Source organism: Anabrus simplex, chromosome 12 (genome assembly GCF_040414725.1).
Source record: "Anabrus simplex isolate iqAnaSimp1 chromosome 12, ASM4041472v1, whole genome shotgun sequence".
Classification (NCBI taxonomy): domain Eukaryota; kingdom Metazoa; phylum Arthropoda; class Insecta; order Orthoptera; family Tettigoniidae; genus Anabrus; species Anabrus simplex.
This window is the reverse complement of record NC_090276.1, coordinates 24504035-24525997: the sequence shown is the minus strand read 5'-3', so window position 1 is coordinate 24525997 and position 21963 is coordinate 24504035. Positions and strand designations below refer to the sequence as shown.

At 38.3% G+C, this 21963-nt stretch overlaps 1 protein-coding gene across 2 annotated transcripts in view; it reads right to left on the bottom strand.

Moving 5' to 3' along the window:
- Window positions 1-14155: 14155 nt before the first annotated feature.
- The window catches only part of LOC136884226 (uncharacterized), a 36926-nt gene continuing 29118 nt past the window's right edge, over window positions 14156-21963 (bottom strand). For both annotated transcript variants that reach the window (XM_068229778.1, XM_067156286.2), the window contains exon 7: window positions 14156-16128. In XM_068229778.1, coding sequence (XP_068085879.1) covers window positions 15982-16128 — 147 coding nt within the window. In that variant the 3' untranslated portion in view covers window positions 14156-15981. The remainder of the gene's footprint in view (window positions 16129-21963) is intronic.

The window sequence follows — 21963 nt, the reverse complement described above, 5'->3', positions numbered from 1 at the left end:
ATGGATCAGAGATTTCTCCAGCGAATTTAATTTTTTAGATGGTGTCTGTCAGGGTTTGTTTTATTATTTCTCTCGTTTTCCTGTCGATTCCAAACTCTTCTAGGACATTAAATAATGTCTGTTTATCAATTGAGTCACATGCTTTTTGGAAATCGACGAAGATTACCACTGTGTTCTGGCCCCTCAATGCTCTAGTCCTTAGAATACACTAAAGGTTGAATACCTGTTCTGTACACGACCTCCCTTTCCTGAAACCAGCTTGGTATTCTCCAATGAGGGAGTCTATTTGTTCTTCGACCCTGTTCAATAGCACTTTTGAGAATATTTTGTACGCGACTGAAAGTAAAGAGATACCTCTGTAGTTATTAATATCCATTCGGCTACCCTTCTTGTGGAGTGGGTGGATAAGCGCACATTTCTAATCGTTCAGAATCCTTTCAGTCTTCCAAATTTCTTTTATGAGGTGATGTATTCTTTCTGCAGCCACTATTTCTCCGATCTTCCACATTTCTGCCACAATGCCAACTTTCCCTGGTGCTTTGTTGTTTTTAAGCTCTCTGATTATACATTTTATCTCATCTAGACCTGGTGGTTTGAAATATGGATTCTCATTGGATAGTTTCAGGACAGGCAATCTTTCATGCGGTTCTTCACAGTTGAGCAGCGTTTGGAAGTAGTCAGCCAAGAGCTGGCAGTTTTCTTTATCATTTGTTGCTATGCTACCGTCTGTTTGCCTGAAGCACAGATTTGGTTGTGTGTATCCCTTTAGGTCTTCTTTGAAGGTTTTGTAGAAATCCCTAGTGTCGTTCCTTTTAAATTCCTCTTCTATCTTCTCTATCCTATTCCTGTCGTATTTTCTCTTCTCTGTTCTTATGATCCTAGCTGTTCTCTTCCTTCCTTCCTTGAAGTCTTCCAAGTTCTCGCTGTTGCTGTTCGAACGCCATCTCTTCCAGGCCTTTAGTCTACTTTCTAATGCATCGTCACATTTTTTGTTCCACCATCTATGTTTCCGCTTCCTTGGAGGATTTCCCAAATTTTCAGCAGCTTTGTTCATGGAATCTCTGATTTCATCCCAGTTGGTCATCCTTAGTTTGGAGAGGTTCTGTTGGTATTCCAATTTATTCTGCTCCAGAGTCTCTATATTGATCCTGGGCTTCCTTTGCTGTCTCAGTTTAGATCTATTCAGCTGGAATCTTACTTTTATCTCAGAGAGATAGTGATCTGAATCAATGCTCAGGCTTTTCCTTACTTTGACATTTAGGATTTCTTTCTGGTTTTGTGCTGTTATTGCTAGATGGTCAATCTGAAATTCACCCAACATTGTATTAGGAGAGACCCAGGTTTTCTTCTTTCTTGGGAGAGCTTTGAAATACGTGGACACCAGTTTCAGGTTGAAATGTCTACAGTAGTCAATCAGTCTTTTGCCATTTCTGTTTGTTCTTCTGTGTGCTGGGTTATCTCCCACGACTTTTCTATGCTTCTTTTCTTTGCCTATCTGAGCGTTGAAATCCCGACCAAAACCTTTACATGATGTTGTGGAATTTTTGAAGTTATATCTTCAAGAGTTTCCCAAAATTCATCCACCTTTTCTGGACGTTTCCTGTTATCTTCATTTATAGGGGCATGTGCATTGATGATTGTGTAAACTTGTTCAACTGACATCCCGTACCACTGCTTCAAATTCAAGATGTTCGTGGTCCTCTCTACCAAGTTATCATCCCTTAAATGACAAGATGCAGCAGGCTGTAAGTTTTGGGTGCCTCATTACATGGTTTTCACAACTTCTCCCTCCTTTCTCAACCTCTGGAGCACCAACTCACTCGGAATCTTTTCTATCCAGCTGATCCAAAGCATTTGGCAGTAAACTCACATCTCAAAAGCGGCTAATTCTTAATTGATGTTTCTCCGATTGTTCAGGCTTCCACATGATACAAAAGACATAACATCTAATTATTAATACTTGCAGAGACAATGCAAGAACATGACAACATAGGACTGACTTGATGAAGGTGAAAGCTGCTCTGGTTCGTTTGATTTGGCATTGGATTTTGATGGAATGATTCCAAGTTTTATCTATTGTACATCTCAGATTTTCGATCTTAGTTGTAAGTTCCAGAGGTTTGCCATTTTATTAGAGAAAATAAATTATGGAATGGAAACAAACCAAGTAGTAATGGGATTCCTGTATCTAATATGGGCACTTGCTTGTTCACATTATTCCTCACCTTTACAAAGAAGTTACTGAAATTGTAAATCATTGATAGCATTTCCTTAAGCCTACAAGGAGAGAGACTGACAATAAAAAAACAGAATACTTGTGTTAGGTGTATATATTAATAGCAAAATCTTCATTAAAAAAATAATACATCAACATAATATATAGAACAATGTAAAAATGTGAAGAACAAAAGCAAATATTAAGTAGTTATCTAGCTAAATGCAACTGCTAAATAACAACTCTTCAACTTCTAACATGTAGACTGTTGCAACACTTAGAGGCAGACGTTTGTTTTCATATAATACAGTATTTTCATTTCAAAGAATAAATACATTTGTGAATGTTAATCTCCATTATGTACATACTGTAGTTAATTACACAGACTTCATTACTTCCCCAGGAGCTCACAATCACTGGATATCTTTCTGAGACTGACAATACCTCCATTTATGTCACAGTCCTTGCTCTTATCTTACCTCCCTTGATCAACTTCAGTCCACTTCTTAGCTAACTGTTACTAGGTTGCAAAGCCTAGAGTATTTCATTATCACACCTTTGATCATAATGATGATATTTTGTGTAAGTAATGCTAGGCCTGGTGTGCTGCCCTTGTAAACTAAGCCCTCCAGTGAGGGTGGGCACCATCAGACATGTACAGCAAACTGCACTCTATTGTTACTGAAGAGAGAGAAAGAGAGTGTGTGTGGGTGGTGTGTATGAGTTGCAGGAAGTTTGGAGACATTACATACACCCAGTCCCCCAGCCAAGAAAATGAACTGTTTAACAATTAAATTCTTCAACTCAGTCGGGAGTAGAACCTGAGGACTGCAGGCCAAGATGCTGACCATTCAGCCATGGAACTGGACAATGATAATAATACCACTCCATTAGAAACTGCAATTAAGAAGGATCTGACCACTGTCTCTGAGACTTTGGAGCAGGTCGACCAACTTTTATATCTTGGAAGTATTTTCTTAACAAATGCTAACGACTCACAAATATGGATAGGAGAATTGGTGCTGCCCACTCAGCATTTGGATGTTTAGCCCATCGTGGTTTCATGAATGGACCTTACAGTGCATACCACGATCACGGTTTACTGTGCTATTGTCATATCAACACTGCTTTACGGTTGTGAATCTTGGGCCCTTTACAGTCAGGATATCAAAAAGCTAGAGCATTTCCATCTGTTGCAAAAACTTAGACCCATCTTGAACATCAAATGAGAGGATCTCGAAACCTAATTGCCAACTCTAATATTTACATTCACCAAATGGCTAATGTATCTCGCTTAGTGTGTAGGGTATTTGGTATGTTTCGCGATCTTTTGCATTTTTCTTCAGAAATGAGTGTTTTTCATATTAGTCTATCACTCTTGCAGAGTAAGTATAGCATAGATTATTTAAAGTTTAGCATAGCATAAGTTAGTAAAATACAGGTTTAGTAGTTCAGTGTATAAAAATTGTTGTTTTTTTTTTTTTTTGCTAGGGGCTTTACGTCGCACCGACACAGATAGGTCTTATGGCGACGATGGGATAGGAAAGGCCTAGGAGTTGGAAGGAAGCGGCCGTGGCCTTAATTAAGGTACAGCCCCAGCATTTGCCTGGTGTGAAAATGGGAAACCACGGAAAACCATTTTCAGGGCTGCCGATAGTGGGATTCGAACCTACTATCTCCCGGATGCAAAATTGTTGTTTTATTTACGTCCATATATTGGTTAGTGTACTTAGTTCGTGCGTGCTTAGCATGTTTAAATGTTGTTCAGCAAGGATAAGTGGCAAGAAAGTGACTCTTGAGATCAGTGCAATGGTCCCTTTGTAGGCCGTAACTTCCTTCCTGAGCCAGCCATTAACAATGAGTGATGTGTTATTTCCTCATTCTCTTTTATTCTTAATGATGTATTCTCTTTTTAGTGTCTGATGTCTGTAAGTGTAGTTTTTGTGAATTTGTTTTCAATCCCGATTCATTAGCTTTCCTGAGTACGGTATACATTTTACGAGGGCTGTTTACCACGGCTGTATTGCATCAACTGTTCTCGTGGCAGCAGCGCGCTGGCAACAGACCTAAGGCAATGCTCATCTGTTTTGCTAAACGTCAATTTAGAAGTAAAGCCGCACAAAGTGTAGGATGTCTTTCGTTTTCATGCCTTTTGAGGCCCTTGTTTTTCTTTGTCTGAAACCTTCATTTTTTGAAGTGTCCGACTCCTTTAATTTTTTCCCTCTGATTAGTGCTAATAGAGGATGGTTGCCCAGTTATACTTCCTCTTAAAACAATAATTACCACAACCACCTCATACATGCCAACACACTTCTGCTGATCAAACTATAATGGCCATTTTTTCTTTTTCTTTCTTTTGTTGCTTATATCACAGCTGGTTAAAGTAAATGTTCACAAGACCAAGGTAAAGACATCCACTAGATTCCACGTTATTGTCCAACTCTAAGGCATTCTGTTAGAGCAGGTTCAAGAAAAGATAGTGGTGTCCTCAGACTAAATATATAGTCCGAGTAGTCAAACACCCACAGTGAAAATTAAAGCGACATCTCTACCGAGACCAAGCGCCTTACACAGAACCCTTTTTTTATTATTGTATGTTAAGAATGTTACATTACATTACATTACACACACACACACACACTGATACTTCCTATTCCGCTTTGAGACACTAAAGCTAGTTCTGGTCAAACTCAAAGTCTTCATAATGTGATAGCTGATACAAAATTCCGCAAATCATTTCGGAACATTAGAAATGTGTTAATTCAAAGCAGATGTGAAGTGAATCCAACAGTGGAAGAGCTGATTCAGACGCGGCAACTTCACTGTTTTGGGCTTACTGTATATACCGATTGGATTTTACACGATAAAGATTCGCTCTGTGGACAGTCCAGCAAATAGCACCAAAGAAAACCTGGACCAAACAAGTTATAGATGACGTGAGGACCCCAGCTTCACAGAAACAGCTTGTGAACAAGATCCAACATCCATAGGCACCCACAGTAGCCTACAGTCTTAGGAGTTTACCCAGATCAAATACCAGCAAGGGAAAGAATAGCCTAGTATTTGGTGAGTGCGAAACTCCTACCTTTCCTCCTATAAAAAAGGAATTGAAAGGTTCAGATAACCCAATTGCTTTCCCCCTTAATATAACAATCTCTGCTCAATTACAGTTATTCTAGTAAATAAATTATACCATTAAAACTGATTACTGCACATTTTTTTTTTTCAAAATTCAGTTGTGATAGGGATATTACTTGTAATTCTGTTCCCACCTGAAGCTAGAAGGGTGCTGCATTCATATCACATCATTTGTGTGGTGTCAGTTTCACTAGTAGCATGTGTTCAAGATGGTTGGTGTGAATTGTTATAAGTTGTCATAAGAAAAGCTCGACATTATTGAAGAGGCAGAGCAAATTGTTTATCGCACTGCAGGAAGATAGTATGATGTGACAAAAGTTGCGGTAAGTGATTGTGGGAAACATGAAACTGTGAAGGTCGGACAAAAAAGCAAAGTTTACAGAATCAAAAACAGGATGTGTGAATATGTGACTGAAGACACAGTTTGGATGTGCAGTATTGAGTGAAATTTATACGCTGAAAACTACAGAAATAACAAGAGTTATAAATTATGGGTGGTCTATATTGATGGCTCACTCGTGTTTTTTCCAAAATACAACTATAGCCAAGCTTGTGAAATTCTGCAAATTTCCTATCAGTCTGTGCCTGAGAAATTTGCATATACTCTTGCAAACTGGTAATGAAGGTCAAATATCAGTATATTCCAAAAAGAGATGTGGCGAGTTTCATCGTCATTAATTGTACTATAGTGTTTACAGTTTTCAATATAAATATTTAACAAAGGTCTGCCAAAATAAAAAGCTCTTTTCTTTTCAAAATTTTCCTATCTGAAATTAGGGTGTGAGGATCATTCGACAGCAGGGATTGTTCACATATATACTGTATATACACCATCCTTGACTGAAAGCTCTTCTACAAAGTAATATATTTACAAACATTAGTGAAGTCTGTGTAATTAATTGTACAGAGTAAATGATGTAAAAGTCGTTTTCAATTTCTGACAAAACTTTTCATATATAATCAGTTAAAATCTACAACTCTTCACAAAAGATACAAGATGTCAAAAAACATACTTTAAAGAAGATATAAAAATAAACAAATAGTACTTCACATACTGACATAACACATACAAAACGTTCTCTCTTTCTAGGCAGTATAATAAAGAAATATTAAATACAATGAACTCCCAATCATGTGCACGCAGTAAATTTGCATTGTGCCTAACTGACAGGTCTACTGCATTGTGTTTCTTAATCATTTCAAATAGTAAAACAAGTTTTAATAATGGAAATTTAATGAGGTATGAGAGTATCATGCATCAGTTTTCCTGTTCAATGCAGTAAAAATGCTTAGAAACTACTAACATACGTACTAAAATGACCTCTTTGGAATGAGTGCACATCAGTGTTGGCTTTGAAATTTATGTCTATTCTTGTTGTGGTCGACAAAGTAGATCGAGGTTACAGACTAGAAAGTAAGGAGGATTTATGGGATAAGATAGGAGTTATGGATGAGAACAATGCAGATAATAAAGAGTCCAAGGGTATGAATATAACACACTTGGTATTGCCATAGATGCACTTTTGTACTTCATGGAAAATTATGACTTTTTTAGATGTTTAATTCAAGATCAATAAGAGAGAATAATTTTAAAATAAAAATTATACATTCTGTTTTGTTAAGCCTAACTGACCGGTATTATATGCTGCGATTTCTTTTTAATTTTAAAAATTATATTCTACTAGAGTGATGTATAACAAGAATTAAGAATATTGGGAGCTGATTATCGTTTTCCTTATGCTTATAATAATACCATTTACTACGCATTAAAGAAAAAACACTGCAAATTATTCGTGATATTTTGATGTTCCATGATAGTCTGTGCACAACTACCGTGAATTATTGGGAGTGCACTTTAATTTACATTATAAAAATATTCATACAAAATCAAAGGCACCAGTTCGAGTTTAAAAAGTAATTTCATATTACCTGCAATTTTATGAGATTCTTTCACCAAGTAAATGTATGAATCAGTATCTCAACAAAAAAATACACATTAACTTCAGAAATGGCTTTACAGAATAATTAAGATGACCAGTATTTGAAGATGAAAGAGCAGAAAATGTGACTGATCCGAAGACTCAGACCCAGAACCATCAACTAGCAAAACGGGTGTGTGAACCAATTCCATAAAATCTTCCAACTTTTTGGTTCCTAACAGTGGAAACAATGTACACCAAGTTTTAAAAAAAGTGATCCATGCATTCCCAGACGGGTTACAAATAGGCAGATATACAAATGCTGGTGCCGACATTTATTGTGACCTACTTGCCCTCTACATCGCCATGGGACCACACACAGTGGTCTATGATTGACTGCAAAACTGAAACCATTCACAATGCACTTTATATTTGCAAAGATCTAAAAAAAAAAATTGAAGTCAATCTGAGCCAAAAGCTGAAATCCCATCTATAGGTCTGAATCATACCACCACATCAATAGAAGCCTGGGAATATCAAACACTCGAACTACAACTTGAGGTAAACAGTGAAATAGTCTCCCTATGATGAATATCACAAAACAGCCTAAATTAAGGCAATGAACATGGTGATTGGCTAAGATGGGGACCGCATATAAGGCAGTAGCTTACCAATCTGCTGAACTGACCGTCAAGATATGATTTATGTTTATGATTATTGTTGTTGCTGTTTAAAGGCATCTAACATGCAGGTCATCAGTCCCAGAAATGATTTAACAATGATCATCATCATGGTTTAAAAGAACGAATATCTGAGAAGCCATGGAAAGAATATCCAACCCTCCAGACTGACCATGAAAAGAGGCAGTTGTGACTTTCATCTGGGAGTCAGACATGACTGCGTAGGACAGGGATGGCGAACCTATGACACGCGTGCCACTAGGTGACACACAAACACGAATTCTGTGGCACGACAACATATTTCAATTTTTTAACACGTAATAAATACAGTGTTCTCCTACTACCTTTTAAATGGGCCCAGCCGTTTTTACAGACCCGCCCAGCTAACATAACCTGGATATGTGCTGGTTGGATAATACTGATACAGATTTGAGTCGTTGGGTGTTCCAAATTAAAACGTAGACCTAAAAATTGTAAAACTGAACATTTCAAGGATAAATCTTCATTACTGTCAGCAAAATTGCATCAATTACATCAGAGTTTAAGTATTTATCTGGAATGTCATGTAGTGTCATGGCGAGCAGCGTCTGGGTTGCCGTGGAATCACAAGCGAGCACTCTATTTCGCATGATGTCACAAATCCGTAGGGCATTCCACAGCAACAGAGTGGTAAGCCGATGTTCTATGTGATTATGAACGAGCAGTAGAACGCTAGAAGTTCAAAATAATCTGTAATGACTTGTTCGGGATAACACTAAAATAGTTCAATTTTGCTGTTAATGTTTTCCTGTCTGATATTACCGTTAATTTTCATCTTTTATGTAGTATTCCCCGCCAGGCTGACGAACATTTCTGCGGAGAACACCGAAATAGGTCGGAAATCTAGCAACATGGGACATTTTAACATTACACTTTAATAAAGGAATACGTCTCAATTATATGTTGTTTTTTTTTTTTTTTTACAAATTTCATTAGGTTAAAGCAAATATATACTTTATTTTTAAAATTCATCGTTTTTTTAAATATGTAATTTTCAGTAATGTTTTCAAAATAAAATCATGAAACATTCATTCGAATGGATTTATAGTAATACAATCTAATCCAAACCAAACCGCATGGCACTTCAGCCCTTGAACGGCCTTGGCCTACCAAGCGACCGCTGCTCAGCTCGAAGGCCTGCAGATCACGAGGTGTCGTGTGGTCAGCACGACAAATACTTTCGGCCGTTATTCTTGGCTTTCTAGACCGGGGCCGCTACCTCACCGTCAGATAGCTCCTCAATTCTAATCACATAGGCTGAGTGGACCTCGAACCAGCCCTCAGGTCCCTGGCCGGGAATCGAACCCGGGGCCTCTGGGTAAGAGGCAGGCCCGCTACCCCTACACCACGGGGCCGGCAATGCAATCTGATATCTAAATGAAATCAGAAGATGGGTTTTATGATGATTTTAAAGGAAAACAACAGATGGCACAGACAGTAAAAAGCAGTACACAAGACTTTAACTGACGTGGTAGTCCCTGGCCTAGGGAAAAGTTTTCATTGATTCAATATTCTTCTTCAGGTGTACTGCAAGCTTTACAACCAAAAGGAGAGAACGGTTCGATGTCGTCTGAAAACAAGCAAGAATGACTGTGGCTGCTAGCGGGATGCAATGGGACATTTTCCCCCTCTTTCCAGATTCTTCTGGAAAGGTCAACAGAAGACGGCAGCACGTTTGGCTGTCTTGTCTCAGAATCATTATGATCAAATTCACATTTTCTATGTATTTTTGCACAAATAATATAAACTGATTCATATATTCATCAAAATAATTTAAACTGCCCTTTTATTAAATACTGTAATGGGGCCGACGACCTTCGATGTTAGGCCCCTTAAAACAACAAGCATTATCATCATTAATGATTAGGTAAAAAGATGGACATACCGTAGAAACAAAGGAGGTGAAACATCACTCCCAACCTATCCCACCAAGCTGCCATTTTGATGAAGAGAGAGCCTGAGTAACAGTAATAATAATAAAGTTATTTGTTTTACGTCCCACTTTTTAAGCTCTTCGTAGACGCCGAGGTGCAGAATTTAGTCCCGCAGGAGTTCTTTTACATGCCAGTAAATCTACCGACACGGGGCTGTCATATTTGAGCACCTTCAAATACCACCGGACTGAGCTAGGATCGAACCTGCCAAGATGGGGTTAGAAGGCCAGCGCCTTAACCGCCTGAGCCACTCAGCCCGGCCTGAGTAACAGTGAAACTCAATTAGCTGCAATGGCTGAACGGAGCTTTGAAAAATATTTCTGAGGGATTAAGAGTTTTTATAATAAGTAGCACTTTACATACATACATACATACATACAAATAACATTCTATCATTTAAATTGACACAAATTATGATTTCCCTGAACATTAATTAACAACATTGTTGACAATACAATTAATACGATTCCCTGAACATTAATTAACAACATTGTTGACAATACAATTAAATCCACAGGGTATGTCCACACAACAAAGAAGTTTGGTAGCTTCAGCATACATTTTAATGGTCAAGGCATAGCAAACAGTGAAAAGTGAAAGAAAATGAAGATAAATCATACACTCTACAGGAAATTAGCAGAAAGATGGTTATGAAGCTTTGTTTCCACTCGAATATTGATAAATGAACACCAATATCATTAAGTCACTTAATGGGCTGGATCCATGCAACTTGTTATCTCCACTTTACTGACCCAGTGAGTATACTAAACTAAATATTCCAGGAAGGTTTGCAAAGTGAAATCCAGTATGGATTAATGTGTTGATGGAGGAATTGGAAAATAGAAGTATACATTTGAAAAGTGATTAATTATTTTGACAGCTGCCTTTGTGGATTAGTGGTAGGTGTCAGCCTGCGGATCCCAGAGCAGGTTCAAACCCGGCAGAGGTACACTAGCCAGTTTCTGAAAGATGAAACAAAGTCCATTCCACATTCTATGTCATACGATGTCGGCATATAAAAGATCTCTGGCGACACATTTGATGTTTACCTGACAAAATTAATTAAAACTCAGCCACAGACACCCAGGAGAGATTCGGTTTATTCTGCCAAGTAATAACCCTAGAGTAAAATGGAATGTCGAAATTGACAAGCAGACAGCCAGATGATGTCTAATTAAAATGTCAAATGGTAGCTGAGGCCATACAATTTTTCTTCTTCTTCTCATTATTATTCTGTCAATGGATGATCAGTAGAACAATTAGTCTAACTGTGAGATGGATAACTGAGGTCTCAACCACTGAACATTATGAAAACAGAATCTTAAAATAAATTCACCTGAGAACAAAGAGTTTCACACAAATAGCCACAACTTTTAATTGGAAATAAATTTCAAGAAATTCATGTATTAATTTTACTGCAGTCTACAAGGAATTAGTGATTTATTTTACAACCAAACAGCTTTTCTTACCACAGTCTACAACAAATTAGTGACTCTTTAACAACCAAACAGCCTCAAATAAATTTACATATTGAAAAATCTTCATCCCTTTCAACTAAATTAAGAAGACTGCTTTCAAAATATGAGTTATCTCTTCAGACCAAAAGGAACGTTTCTGTAACATGATTTTCCTGTACACAGTCACATTGTTAGAACAAAGGCATGTGCACATATTCATAAATATTGTATCCTCAAAGTTCAACTTAACAATTCTTGTGAAATTTCAATAAATCTACAAGCAGGAATCCTGCATATTTTAGCAAGCTTTTACAACATTAACTTGTCAGTGTATGGACATACCCTATCAGATCAATATTACAAGAACTATCAATACCACAGTGATTAAAATTGTAAACCAAAGCTAAAATATCCATCAGGCTATCCGTGAATAAAATACTCATTTCAATATTTTTTCGAAGACTAGATGTAACATTTTATCAAATAATTTAATTATAACTAATGCCATGTTAAAAAATTGGATTATAATTACAATATCTTATCTATATCTTTGTATTATTTAAATACACAATCAAATTTCTTTTAATCATTCCAAAATAAATTATTTATAAATAACTAAATGGAAAATATTAAATTATAAAAACGCAAACCAGTTCAGAATAAAATAATATCAGATTAAAGTAGTATAACGAAGGAACTTCAATCATTTTTTAAAAACAATAGTCGTGGTCCATGAAAGTTGGAATCAAAATTTCCAATAAATTTAATACTGAATTAAAAATTAATCCATTTTGCCAAATTAAAAGTATACCATCTAATCATTTATATATGCAAGCCACCACAGTAGTGTTGGCTAATGAATGCATGATTTGAAGCAGTGCATCGATTCATTCAAATGTCCGAGTGAATTGATTCACAGGAACAGCAAGCTCACGGCACACGATTCAGCTTACTTCCACCGGACAGTGGTGAGTGGCACACTCATGGCTCACTTGCGGGACAATGGACGTTGGCGGGGAACCGAGCTTTCGCTGCAGCGAGACAGTGAATCATAGCACACTGAAAGAATCGTGGGCAAGCATGGCTCAGTGAGACACAAGATACACACAGCTCCTTATCGGTACACTGAAAACTGGCGGAGAGCCGAGCTTCCGCTGCAGCGAGACATACAGTGAGCCGTGACACACCGAAAGAATCGTACGCAGTCACAGATAAGTGAGACACAACACATACACACGGTTCATTATTGGTACACTGGACATTGGTGGGGAGCCAAACTTCATCCGAAGCAATACATACAGAGCCATGGTACACTGAAAGAATCGTATGCTATAATGGACTCTCTAGCTCAGCTCATTTGAAAATAATACCCACTTGCATTCACTGTCCTCTTCTTACAGGGGTGTTTAAATAAAACATGGATTTATTGGCAGTGTTAAAAAGGTGGTCAAAACATAATTCTGAAGTAGCTGGTAAGTAGGTAGGCTATTAGGCTATACTATTTATTAGATTAATGAATCTTAGTATTATAACTTAGTTGACATTTGACAAACTCGACTCTAGCCTGCCCTAATACTATGAGTCATGCTCATGACCACTCAAAAGTACAGTGGAACCTCGATTCTCCATTTTTCGAGGGACCATGGGAGAAAAAAAAAAAAAAAAAAAAAAGTACAACACGGGAAAACGGAAAATCCGGGAACGAATGAAGTATCAACAATTTGGCTTGGTCCATGCGCTGTAATTTGGATGTTACGTTCAGTGGCAAGAAAACCACGTGCACTGCCTTTAACTCCTGAATGAGCCTCGAGATGATCAGGGCAGTTTTCTACGAGAGGGACGTTGAAACTCCTCGTCAATACCATGCAGCCAAGATTCGTAAATGGATCTTGTCATCCACAACTTACGGGGTTGCTTTTGTATGTGACTGGTAATTAATTCACAGGAAGAAACACGAGGCTTCGCCGATTTTCTTATCACTAGATGTTTTAGGTTTTTGGTTCCAGTCATATTAGCTCCCAGTAACACTGTAACCCTTCCTTTACTTGTTAACTCTTCCTCACAAACCACAAATGCTGTACTGCACAGTTAATGTTGTACAAAATTCGAGTTAGAGTATTTTTTGCTTCAAGGGAGGAAATGTTTGCTTCGAGAAATCGAGAAATTCATGTAACCAAATTTCGACTAACAGAGATAAATACACATGAAGAATAGGACAAAGGGCCGGGAAATTGAAGTTACTTCGAGATACTGGAAATTTGAGTAATAGAGGTTCGAGATATTGATGTTCGACTGTATATTATCATTAACCGTCTGAACCACTCAGCCCGGCATGCTCGTCAGAGATGATCTTGGTCTGAGGGAAGCGTGTGGAGAAGTTGAGGTTTTGAAAGCAAGAACCAAATCACCAATATGAGGGATATTTTACACATTCAGGTTGGTCAATGTGGAAACCATATTGGAACAACTTTCCGGGAGATCATCTCCGACGAGCACGAAATCGACCAAAACTGGAGTTTACCATGAAGACTATGACCTGCAGTTAGAAAGAATCAACAATCTATTTTAATCAGGTATATTACTGTTACCATTTGTTTTTTTTAGATAGTTTATACATTTCTGAATCAGAAAATGTTTTGGCAGACAAAACCTAACAGTTGGAATGAAATGGCGTATGGTTTTTAGTGCCGGGAGTGTCCGAGGACACGTTTGGCTCGCCAGGTGCACGTCTTTTGATTTGACTCCTGTAAGCGACCTGCGCGGCGTGATGAGGATGAAATGATAATGAAGACAGCACGTACACCCAGCACCCGCGCCACAGAAATTAACCAATGATGGTTAAAATTCCTGACCCTGCCGGGAATCGAACCCAGGACCCTCTGAACTGAAGGCCAGTACGCTGACCATTCAGCCAACGAGTCGGACATCTAACAGTTATAAATGAATCAAAACTGAAACAGAGATGGCTTCAGGTATTCCGAAAAAAAGCTCTACTGTATACAGTAAAACCTCCTTAATTCAAAGTCGTTGGGACTCAAAAATCGGACTTCGGTTTACGTGATTTTGAATTAACCACCAATTCGCAATTCAGAAGTACCAACCCTCGCTGTGTTACAAAATATTCTAAGGCCCGTTACTGCGTGCAGTTAACCTTCATTCACAGTTTATACCTTTCAAATGCCATGAGAAAAGAACTATTTCCAAAATGTATCCAAGAAGGTGCATTTACAGTATTCAAAATGATGCAGTTGGATATCTCACTGGCAAACATAATCTCACGCAATGAAAGAAAGAAAAAAAAAAAGCACGATTCTAAGACGAGAAATCTATGCTGGCTCCCATGTGCAAGTACTTTATTCATTGAATTACTATACTGTAAGCATTTTAGATGCCTTGTATTTACACAGAAAGTGCCCGATGTCCTTAAAATTGAACTTTCCTATGACTATCCTTGTACGATTTCCCGCCATGGCACTTGTACTTCAGAAATGTAAACACTTGCCGCGTCACAAAGTATTCTAAGGCTCATTAATACATGCAATCACCTCGATTCACGGTTTAAACTTTTCAAATGCCATGGGAAAAAACTATTTCCAACGTGTATCTAACAAGGTGCATTTACAATGTTCAAATAATGCACTTGGGTAAATAACTTACAAACATAACCTCACGCAACGAAAGAAAAATATCACACAATTTAAAGACTAGGACATATTATGCTGGTTCCCCTGTGCAAATGCATTATTTTTTGGATTTGTGTAGTTTGCATTTTTAGATGCTTTTACTGGCATGGAAAGTGCCCGACGCCCATAACATTGTGGCTTATCGATCTTTCCTATGACGAGGGGATAAAGCAATGGGATAAAGTTTCTCGCTTCCATGTGCATTGCAACGCACTACAATGACCCCCATCCCTCACATTTGTACGATTCTCTGGCTGGCACTTTCTCCTTTAAAACCATATGATCGTTTGGGCTCGCATTAAAATAAAGTAATGCAGTTTCATCGGCAATGACAATATTGTTTGGTGCCTCGCCAGTGTTCGCTGGTTCTGTTTTCCCGCACACTGCCCATTGCGTGATATTACGGCGTTCCTTAAAAGTTTGAATACAAAAGAATTCCGATTTCATTCAACTTAGTAATCACGAAGCGCACTGTAGATCCACCAAGGTGAATGTAAATTCGGAAAGCTACAGTACCACTCCACGTTCCGGAACACGTGTTCTATTATGACGCAGATAAATTTCGAGTTGAGATTACTCTGTAACATACTACTGTTTTAAAATGTAAAGGCAGTTTCGAATTAAAAGTCTAAATTTTGGTAATGGGGCCGACATTGTACTTTGAATTACAAATTATCCGTATTTCGAATTAAACAATTTAAATAACATGCAAAAATGTATCTCATGTTTCCGGGAACGAGACCTCCTTCGAATTAGGCGGGATTTTGAATTAACCGATTTCAAAATATCGAGGTTCTACTGTATACTACTACGTGTGTTAGAAAATTCAACAGTAGTCTAGAACAGAATAGGCACATCCACAACCATAAGATTAATGCACGGTGGTTACATTTTTGTAGCAGGAGATTATAGCATTTTAACTATAACGCCAGCAAACTGGCTTTTTCAGAATTGAAGCTGATGCAGGTCTCACAATCTTCTCTGTATGTTCATGCTTCTGAGAGCTAGAATTATAGTTCTGTTGATATTCACTCATCCAGATGGCACTGCTGTTCATGGAAGTCTGAAAGAATGAAAACAAAATCATACACAATTACGCAGAGAAATTCATAACAACTTATTTTCCCTGAAATCTGCTTGCAAATTTGCAATGAAAATGGTTATTTATAGATCTCAGATTTTAGGTAAAAACCTATTTTGTTCCTGAAAAGATAACTTAAAATCAACTGCTTTGTTCTCATCTATCCATGAGTCCTTTGTCACATTTTATTTTATTTCATTAGTTTCTATTTATTTCTTTTCCTGGTGACGAACGAGCATACTACAGCTCTCCAACGGTAAAGCATCCTTAAATTCAAACCCTCATTATTATATAAGACCACCTGTGAACAGTAGAGATTTTTGTTCTGAAGACGCGGAGCAAGTTCTCTGTGAAATCTAGAGTTTCATATTGTTCTTGACACAGCATAAGCCCAAGAGGCCATATCATTTCCACAAGTATGGGCCTTGATAGCATCAATGTTAACATTATATTTACATGTTTCAGGTATTTATAGGTTAAAAATGGTGGTCTTACAGTGCCTAAAAATGTCTTAAGATTACGTTAGAACCTATTGCCCATATTCCTACAATACCTAGTTTTTAAACCGTAAATCGATTTAAAATATCTTTCATTTATTCTGAGAAACTGAAATATTCACAGATTCTTTTCTCAGCAACTTGAACAGTATACTCTTGAAATACTTTTCAAACGAACTCTTAAAGGTGAGAAGCTGTAAACCAGACAAGCTGGAAGTCCTTAAGAAATTCCTGCGGTAAACATCCCCGTAGTCTCTGTCCTGCGAGGCGGGACAGAAGGTCCATTGACGTGCCGGAAACAAAACTCATTCGAGATCTATTTAATATGTCTGTGTGTTCAGTGTGTGAATTATTCTGAAAGTGTCAGCTTCCAAGTTGTCTTTAAACAGTGGTTGCAGGTGTTTCCGCTCTCCACATCGGGTGGTACAATTATTCTGTGACGTTTGCAGCAAAGAGGTGATCTTTATTATTTTTTATTTACCCCTGATGAGTTATCATGGATTTAGCAAAATTAAAATGGTCTGTTAATTGAGAAATGCTTATTAAAATAAGTCTGATTCAAACTACCTAAAATACACAGTTCAAAAAATTATGGGAACATGCTTCGTAACATCTGGTATGTGAACGTTAATTTGGTAGATGGGGTTCCAAAGGTTGTACAGCATATCTTGAGAAATCAGCTACTCACGGTATGTCAAATCGAAGAGACATTCCATCGGTAGGCGTAGTCAAACATTAAACTGTCAGGTGACCCCTCAAAACAGAGTGAATAGCGGTACATCCGTGTCATCATGAGGTACACAGACTACTGAGATCATTTGAGCACATTGTATGTCAACCAGAACATCCCACGAGATATCTTAACGAGGTTCAAGTCGATTGGGCTGGCACTTTGATCCAGGAAGGATGGACTTTTTGTCGTGTTGCTGTGGATCTCAATGTCTCTCTGCCAGTTATTCACCCCTTGTGGAATCGCTACAATGAGGCAGGCCAGTTCACAAGGAGAGTTGGACAAGGTTGTGGACGCATGACAACCCCACAGGATGACCGATATCTGACCATCTGTGCGTTGCAGCGTCATTCAGCAACTGCCAGAGAACTGCAACAAATCCTCAGAAGGGTCACTGGAGTCCAATGTTTTCTAGCGCTTCTCATCATATTACGATGTTTTCCAACATTCATCCATATCGCCTCCAATTCGACTACGTATTTTCATCCCAATTTTAAACAACAGACTTCAACCGCATCATATACCGTCCTGTTCCACCACAGACTCTAAAAGATCTTGAACAGGCTCTCATTGAAGAATGGGACAAGACAATGCAACGTGACCTCCGTCGTCTTATACGGAGCATGCCACGTAGGTGCCAAGTTGTGATAAATGCTTGTGGAGGACATACACCATACTGAAGCTCTCCAACGTGATAAAAATCAACCCTGGAGAACTTATCACATTGTTTTCGCCCCTATTTGGACTTTTCCGTTCGTGTTCTGAAAATGAACGCGAATCCATCGATGTCCTTTTGTATAATTCAATGGTAAAGAATAAAGGTTTAGTTGGTAATATACCTGAGTGTGAGGTATTGTTTTGTGGAACATGGCATACGTTCAAAAACATGTTTCCCTAATTTTTTTAAACTTTGTATATATTTTGGGCCTATTTTTTTACATTTGAGTACCTAGTTTGGGCACCTAAAATAAAAATCTTAGCATCTAAAAATCTGAGGTCTAGTTATCTATACATATTGTGGTGAGTTTACTCAGTCCTTAAATTAAATTACTCCGTTCTTTCAATTATCTTTACATCGCATCAACACAGATAGGACTTACAATTAAGAAGAGGTACAAAAGTACTAGGAGTGGGAAGGAAGCAGCCGTGGCCTTAATTAAGGTACAGTCCCAGCACTTGCCTGGTGTGAAAATGGGAAGCCATGGAAAACAATCTTCAGGGCTGCCAATAGTGGGGTTCAAACCCACCATCTCCCGGATGCAAGCTCACAGCTGTGCACCGCTAACCGCACGACCAACTTGTTTTGTAATAAATTACTACATAAAGAGATAGCATGTTTACTATCCCCTACATTTTATTAAACTACTGTATGCCCAACCCTTATTTATATTCATTTACAAGTACAGTCGCATTTGAGTTTCCTACCAGATACATTTTTTACTCACAACTGTGGTCAAACACACAGTACACTAACATGCCAAACTCCCATTTTCCAACACTAACATTACAGTGCAGTGGCATTCCAGAGCAATTCACTTCACAGCCCGTTGTAAGCTGCGTAATCAAGAATTGCTCGATTCCCTACAGTACCCACTAACGCAAAGAGCTTGTGACCGTTTCATAACTCGCTCACGATTTTGGAACACTGGCTCAAGTCCCACACCCACCCTTTCTTTCATCGACATTGAAAAATTCAAAACTCAAAACCTTCAACAGGGTAGGTCATTGGAGAGTACTGATGAAAATGAGGGCTATTGGACTAGACAAAAGACTAGTTGAATGGGTGGCTACATTTCTAGAAAATAGAACACAGAGAATTAGAGTAGGTGAAGCATCACCTGATCCTGTAATGATTAAGAGGGGGTTCTGAAGGCAGCATTATTGGACCTTTATGTTTTCTTATATAAAAAGGTTGGAACTTTAATAGTGGCTAACTGCTGAAGAGACGACATTCAACAGAACCTAATGATGTTGCTGATACCACACGTTAGTTACATATCTACCTTACCTCAGAGCACATGGACTCTCCCTTCCCATCACGCACATGCGAGCTGGTGAGAGGAACAAAGCCTCATGTTAGCTGGCGGTCTAAGGTAGTGTTGACACGATGTTTTCAAAATAGGAACAACGAAGATAAAGTTTGAATGTACCAGAGGTTGTACAGCATGACAGTGTCATCAAGGTCTTCAAGAGGCTTGTGGGGGAATCTCCACTGCCTTACAGAACAGTGACACAGTAGGTAAAAGCCTACAACGAGGGACGCCAAAATGTGGCAGACATGCGTCGGCCAGGTCGTCCCAGTGTCAGTGAAGAAGTGCATGCTTTTGCTGCGTTACTGGACAATGATCGACACCATACAAGTCGTGAGCTGGCCCAAGACACCGGATACGACTGCGCTTCACATTCTGAAGGAAGGACAGAGCACGAGAAAAATTGCAATGCGATGGGATCCGCACGACGACAAAGAAATGTAGAATTGATGACACAATGCAGCTCGTAAGCACTTGGAGCGACATTTAAACAATTCCTTCACTACAACGATAACTCAAACCATTCATGCAAATTATATGCTGTAAATGGTAATTTTTGCCTTAACAAGATTATTTGTGGTGAATCAATTTATATTGATACAAAGTATGTGATTAATTAATCTCAGAATGTTTGTTCTAATTATAAAGTTGATCTTTTACTGTGAACTATAATATAAAAGTACATACTGAAGGTTGTCATTTACAGACTGATATGTACCAACATGACCTTCCTTTTGCAGCTAAATTCAACAAGGTTTCCACACATACTAGAGTAGAACGCAGCCCGGAAAGTGGTTTCGTTGCGCAGCGAGAGTCAGAAGTACTAGGTGCGGTGATGTCAATGTGGCTACTCATAACAGAATGTATGTGTAAACATTTTTTCATCCAGTTATATCTTTAATTCCAAAGCGAGGACCTATATTTTTTTGGGGGGGCTTAAAAGTTTCCTGAAAATTCAAATTAATTTTTAACATCAAACCCAGCAAAAGTGTTGAGGAAAATTTTCGAGATATTAAGGAAGGTAAATGGACGGTCCAGTTTCAATGCCGTAGGATATTCGCCGTTTTAATACATATCAAATATTGTTGTACGTAGAACATTTTTAATGAAATCATGGAGGACCGTCACTGGCTTCTTCCTCTAAGGGTTATTCTCTGGCGACCTGCACACTGCATTATTTTTATTTCCGAAGCTTGTTATATCCTCTGTACTGTTTGCAGGCCGATACCACACGCGAATGCCGTCTTCTTTTAAAGCGTGGCAACATGGCGTTCCTCACCTTCTCCGCCTATGAACGCCTGCTGCTGCATGCTTACCAAATACAAATACACTTTAAATACTATTTCCCTCGCCTGTCGACGGAATACTTGTCTTTTTGCTCTTCCTGGATCTATCGTACACACGCAAATAGTTCTCTAAATTCGTTGATTATGATATTTACAAATAAAACTCAAAACATTCACTCGTGACCTGCACAAACAGGCACCTCTTACTGAAATGATTCTATTGGCTCAGCGGAAAACACGTCATACTACAAGCGCGCGAATGTTACTGCGCAACCCTCTTCAAACCGCCTTCCAGGCTGCGTTCTACTCTAGGAATCTATGATTGATAGTTTAGATAGTGTCAGCAACATAAATGCTCAGAAGGCCACTTTTTCCTCTATTTCCTTCACGCAAAATTGCCTTTGCTCAGCCCCCTTAGTCATAACCTTCCTCTATAAACGCTCAATACTAAGGTGAAAACCACATCAAAATGCATTAAGAAGAGATTCACCAGATTAGTCCACACAGACATGCAGACACCTATTGGGGACGATATTTTATAATATCGTGACAACGAAGGCGAAGATTTCAGGCGGCGGGAGAAGGGACAACACTGACAGACTGGTGACAATATGAACATTCTTAACAATCTCACTGGAAGTAGAAGAGTTTACAATAGCAAATATCTACAAACTACCAGCAGTACCCTAGCATTGTGTAGTACTCCCTACATCTGTACATCCAACTGTGTACATTAGCAATTTTAACAGCCATCATACCCAATAGAAATATCATCAATGAGCTTGATAGCTGCAGTCGCTTAAGTGCAGCTAGTATTCGGGAGATAATGGGTTCGAACCCCACTGTCGGCAGCCCTGAAAATGGTTTCCTGTGGTTTCCTATTTCCACACCAGAAAAATGCTGGGGCTGTACCTTAATTAAGGCCAAGGCCACTTCTTTCCTGTACCATCGTCGCCATAATCTGTTTACATATAATTTAAAAAAAATATTTGTTTAATGTCAACCTAGTCAATACTTACAATTACCACTATTGTGGTTAAATGATCATAAATAAATGAAAAATCGTGAACATGTTTCGCCATTCTTAACGGGCATCATCAGCACTATGAACAACTTTAAAAATAATAGTTACATTTAAGACTGTCTTACAATAATCAATCATATAAGACTGGAATAAAATGTGACATTAAAAGTTGTTTTTGATACCATTATTAAAAAGTTATAAGTAAATCTTATAAACAACAAGTTAAAACAATTGTAGGTCAATCTCATAA